General features: G+C 40.9%; 1 protein-coding gene across 1 annotated transcript; it reads left to right on the top strand.

The window, feature by feature from the left end:
* Positions 1-469: 469 nt before the first annotated feature.
* LOC140069465 (microtubule-associated serine/threonine-protein kinase 3-like) lies at positions 470-4052 on the top strand. Its single transcript, XM_072115256.1, has 11 exons — positions 470-600; positions 704-836; positions 945-1110; positions 1534-1635; positions 2005-2127; positions 2275-2366; positions 2484-2563; positions 2682-2770; positions 3152-3244; positions 3445-3579; positions 3715-4052. Exons 1-10 carry the CDS (start codon positions 521-523, stop codon positions 3558-3560), a joined length of 1074 nt encoding a protein of 357 aa, XP_071971357.1. The 5' UTR covers positions 470-520; the 3' UTR covers positions 3561-3579; positions 3715-4052.
* The last annotated feature ends 1811 nt before the right edge of the window (positions 4053-5863 follow it).

The following is a 5863-nucleotide window of genomic DNA, read 5'->3' as shown; positions in this document are numbered from 1 at the left end:
ATAGAGCTCCATTACATATTTCTAAACATGGATTTTTTTACATCTAGTATTGAACATTGGAAGAACATTTCATGGGTAGTATAGAGAGACAGGCAGTAAGAATTTGTTGTAATCCATGGATTTTCCTTATTCCCAGGGCGGTCTACTTAGTGCGCCATAGAGAGACTCGCAAGATCTATGCTATGAAGAAAATGGACAGGCAGCAGCTCAACCCAAAAAGACTTGCCCGGGCCTACCTCGAGAGGGACATCCTAACATATGCAAACTGTCCCTTTGTAGTCTCCATGTCCGGCTCTTTTGCGACCAAACTTCATCTGTGTATGGTCATGGAGTATGTAGGCGGTAAGACATAAGGGACTATATATCCCTGCATGTGATATGAATCCCCAATTTCTCAGTGTATCTATTATGTAGCAAGTGTGATCCTCATTGTAACAATGTCTATTTCCTTTCTGCTGTAGGAGGAGACTGCAGGAATCTTCTAAACACCAGAAGATGGTTATCTGTCACCTTGGCCCGCATGTACTTTGCTGAAGTGGTTCTTGGGGTAGAATATCTCCATAGCTATGGTGTGGTGCACAGAGACCTGAAGCCTGAAAAGTAGGTGACCCTTGTACTATAATCAGTGGGAAGGACATTCCAGGTTGTAACCATACAGCCTATGGATTGTCAACTGGATCTAATCCCATCTTTTCTCTCACAGTCTCCTGATAACACCCACTGGACACATTAAAGTCACAGATGTTGGATTATCAACGCTTGGCCTTATGAGACCTGCATCTAACAAGCACAAGGCGTCCATTGAGGAGATCACCAGAGAGTTTGTTGATGATGAGGTCTGTTTCACTAACAACTTTGCTTCTTCTGTTCTTTATAGATCTCATAGATCTCCTTCTCTACTATTATTTCTAATCCTCCTCATCTTTATTTTGTGTTGTTTCTAGGCTTACGGCACCCCTTCTTACTTGGCCCCAGAGGTCCTCCTGAACAAAGGCTCTGGACGACCTGTAGACTGGTGGTCATTAGGGATCATCCTACATGAGTTTATTGTAGGAGATACACCATTCATAGGGAACAACGAGGAGGAGCTTTATAACAGCATAGTCAATGGTGAGTGTAATAATCAGGGTGATATGTAATGTAATTGTCATGTGTGATTGGATGTTCTGTTTTACAGTGGAACCTTGGATTTTGAGCATAATTTGTTCTGGGATTATTCTCGTAATCCAATCTACTCGTACATCAAACTTTAAAATATTCATGTACATTAACATTTAGCCCTTCAATTTCTATTTTTCTTCAAGATTGTGTTATACATTTTTTTTGAGGGGGGACAGTACATTAGGGGGGGACAGTACATTTGACGGGGTTGAGGGCTCAATTAATGCAAATTTTTGTAAAATTCTCATTTTGCAAAAAACTTGTAGACTGAGTTACTTGTAATCCAAGGTTCCACTATATTGAAACTCAGAATAATATAAACTTTATATTACATTCCACAACTTTTATTTTCTGTTTTTTTCTATGTAATAGATGATATAACTTGGGATTTTAACAACAACGCTCCTCCCCCTGATGTCCAAGATCTCATCAATGATCTACTGAGAAAGAATCCTGCGCATAGACTTGGGACAGGTAATGTATATAATAATGTGAATATCTGCGTATTACACCCAGCACTATGTGACCAGACATAAGGATCGTGTCCATGAGGATCAGCACTGAGAATGTCCATAATATGACATCCACTGCGTATGATGATCTAATACTTCCCTTCAAGTTAGATCTTATACGTCCTCCCTCAATATTAAAGGGCATCTACCAACAAGATGAAGGCCTGTATGCAAATGAGCCTCAGGGGCTCCAGGGTCCAAACGTGTTAATGGAGGCTGGAGCCCCTCAGGATAATTTGTATACCATCTTTCATCCTGGTGGTAGATGTCCTTTAAGATATGGCTCAATCTCTGACATTGACTACATCATTGCTTTGTCTTCCATTTGTAGGAGGAGCAAATGAGATAAAGAATCATCCATTCCTGAGTGACTTAGATCTTGAGAACATTCTGAGTCAGAAGCCGGAGTATGTTCCTCGGCTTGCATCACAAATGGACACCAGGTGCTTTGACCGTAAGTAGAAAGATATCTCTTCTAGACCAAACTGCTGTATGTCTTGTCCTCATTTATATGAGTGACAATCATGATAATTGATAAAATGTTGGTCATGACGGTGACCATGCCGTATACTAATAATCTCCATATTCTTATGACTTGTAGCTCGCTCTTATAACAACTGGCATATGGCTTCAGACGATGCAAGTGAGAAGAAGAACCAACCAGAAATGGTGGAATCATCTCCAAGGCTTTCTGTAAGTGACCAATCTATATCAGCTACAAAATCATAAAATACAGAAAATCTGCACTTTATGAATGTAAAACTCTATATTTATGTATCTTCTATCTTCTCTTTCCCTTTGTGTATATAGTTATCTAGCAGGAAGGTGAACAATGAGGATCCCAAGTCCCCTCCAGGTTGTTCCCCTGGGGATAAAGAAATCTCAGAAATGTGAGTAGATTGTGGGGTTATTACTGGGACCTCCAGGATGATATATATGCAGGACAATGCAGTAAACTTAGCTGGATTTTCTTTTTACTTATAATTTCCAAATTTTCCTATAAAACAGGCAGAAAGAATCTACTTCTCCAAAAGCTGATGGAGACAATCAGGGACTCGATGCTAGAAGCAGTTTGTCATCCTCGTCCCCATTGTCAGGTAAGTGCAGGTCTATGTACATCTTCTTATAGCAGATGGTAGAAGGTATAATGTGAATATAGAGATGGAGGCTCAGATATTCCCCCGGTTCTCTGTGTAATCTCCATCATACACATGGACATATATATTAGTCTATATTGAGTCTTGGAGGCTCCGTTCAATGAAATCCCAACCTCCCTTCCAGAATCCAGTTATAGTCTATGAGGTCCTGTCCTTATCCTTTATATGTAAGATTTTCCACTCCCTCCTGTGTAGTGATGTCTAATTCTCTAGTGCCATGTCAGGTTATCAGGGTTATAGATTGTCAGATTACGATAATTCCACAACAGAAATAAACATTGGAAATCTTGAAATAATCATAATTTTTTACTTTCTGATAAGAATTTCCAGCTCAGAATAGAAGAAAATCTGCAGTAAATCTGAGAAGAGAAGAGAAACAAGACAATACAGAAGAGAGAGGAAGCAGAGCCAGAGGTAAGTAACAGTAACGTCGGTCGGTGAGACTCCTTCATGTGGAGCAGATGTTTGCTGTCAGTGATGGGGACGGTCACATGTATAATGACAGTGACCCCTGACCCCTGTTTGCTGTCTGCCATCCTGCTACAGTGACAGCACAGTAGTGTCCTGTAATATGGCGTCCATTACTTACATTATATCTTCTTCTCTTCTCACAGGTTCTAGAATCCGCCGCTTGTTATCATCCTGCCGGCGTGGATTATCCAGGGCTGCCCGTGCCATTGGAGGAGGCTGCTTCTTTGCATGTAGTCGCCGTCACACCGATGACACCTAGACACATGGTGCACCCTGAGGTAAGTACTAGCTCTCTCATCCATTGACTGGCGATATATCTCCAGTTACTTGGAGTCAGTTTTGTGAGTAACTTATATGTGATATTATGCCGTCCCATGTTCAGCCATAATCAGTTATATTTCTTGTTTCTGTAGATTGCTGTTCCAGAGTGAGGTCTGAATGGACCACATTACTACAGGTCATCAGAATGGTGGCCACCATCTTAAGATCAGATGACCTTCACTCCAGCAAGAAGAGGCAGTTTCCGGGCTCGGTCTCTGCCATCACCTCTGGACATGGCTTTCTCCTACCAGATATGACTTTACTACCGGACATGTCTTTACCTACTGGATGTGACGCTCTGCAGTCAGATGACTTCACAGGACATCTTAGTTATCTGCTGCAGCTTGAGGCAGATTCCGGGCTCGGTCTCTGTCCTCATCTATAGGGCAGCACGGTGGCTCGGTGCTCAGCACTGTGGCCTTGCAGAATTGGAATCCTGGTTTTAAATTCTACCTAGGACAACATCTGCATGGAGTTTGCATGTTCTCCCCGTGTTTGCGTGGGTTTTCCCCGGGTACTCCGGTTTCCTCCCACATTAAAAAAACATGTATTAAATACAAATGTCATTGAATATTCATTGATATTGTTCTGTATATTCTTTATGGTATTTCAATTAGTAGAGTGAAAGTGAGCAATCAGTACTTTTTAGGGGGGTCGATGACCTTTATGCCATTTCATAGCAACACATTAAGGAGGATTGATAAGAAACGGAAGTTACCTCCATCCTGTCTGTCTCCTGTCCAGCACTGAGCTGCTCCAGTACTTTGTTAAAACTTTCTGCACGGCCGGAGGTTTCGGGGCCACATGACAGGAAGAAGGACATGATGTGACAGTGAGTAAGGAGCTGCTAGGTGAATAATCTGGACCCAGGCCCTGTAAAGAATGCTAAAAAAAGAGGGTGCTAAATTTTCCCCCACCCTAGCTAATCTGTACATGTCTTGGTTCGAAGAAACATATATTTATGGTGCCAACAACCATTTCATGTCACAGATTGCTTGCTTCAGCCGTTACATAGATGACTGTCTCCTAATCTGGTCTGGTGATTCACAAAACATATCTTCCTTTATACAGTATTTGTATCATAATCCATATAAGTTAAAATTTACATAGTCATCGTCTTCCACCAGCATTTCATTTCTTGATATACAGTCAACTGGCGATTCATGTCACAAATGTGTACATACAGATTTATACAGGAAACCTATTTCTGGTAATACATTACTACATGCTTCAAGCTGTCACCCCTCTCATGTCATCTGCAACCTACCAAAGGGAGAATATATAAGAGCCAAACGAATATGTTCAAGGGATACAACATATGAACCCGCAGCACAAAGAGTATCAAAAAGATTACTGGATAGAGGCTACAGTAAAAAACATCTATACAAAATAGAAACTACTATTAAAACCAAAAATAGGAGTGAATATTTTCTATAAAACAGTAAAAGTAACCTCAAGCAAACCGAAAAACAACCCATTACGTTTAGTACCACTTATAGTAGACAGTATAATCAAATCTTACAGATAATTAAAAAACATATTCCACTACTGTACCAAGATGACAAATTGTCCAAAATACTAAACAATGGCATCAGATATGTCTCCAAAAATGTCCCAAATTTAGGTCGAATTTTATCTCCCAATTTATTCACATCAGTTTCAGACAGAGATAAAAAATACATGGCTAAAATACAAGGGAAGTTCCAAGTGTGGTGGCAATTGATGCAATTTACAGTATTTTTCGGACTATAAGACGCTTCTTACTATAGGACACACCCCAGATTAAGGCTTCCAAAAAAAGGAAAAATATATTTTACACCAATTAAAATATCACTGTTGGTCGCACTAAAGCACAGCGCACACAGACATACATTTACACACTCAGCACTGCATCATCTTTCCACATACACACTCAGCTCTGCATCATCCATCCACATACACAAACAGCCCTGCATCATCCATCCACATACACACAAAGCTCTGCATCATCCATCCACATACACACACAGCTCACCTATACACACTCACTCAGCTCACCTATACACACTCACTCAGCTCACCTATACACACACACAGCTCACCTATACACACTCACTCAGCTCACCTATACACACTCACTCAGCTCACCTATACACACACACAGCTCACCTATACACACTCACTCAGCTCACCTATACACACTCACTCAGCTCACCTATACACACTCACTCAGCTCACCTATACACACACACAGCCCACCTA

The sequence above is a fragment of the Engystomops pustulosus genome, chromosome 1 (assembly GCF_040894005.1).
Source record: "Engystomops pustulosus chromosome 1, aEngPut4.maternal, whole genome shotgun sequence".
Taxonomy (NCBI): domain Eukaryota; kingdom Metazoa; phylum Chordata; class Amphibia; order Anura; family Leptodactylidae; genus Engystomops; species Engystomops pustulosus.
This window is presented reverse-complemented; position numbering and strand designations above follow the sequence as displayed.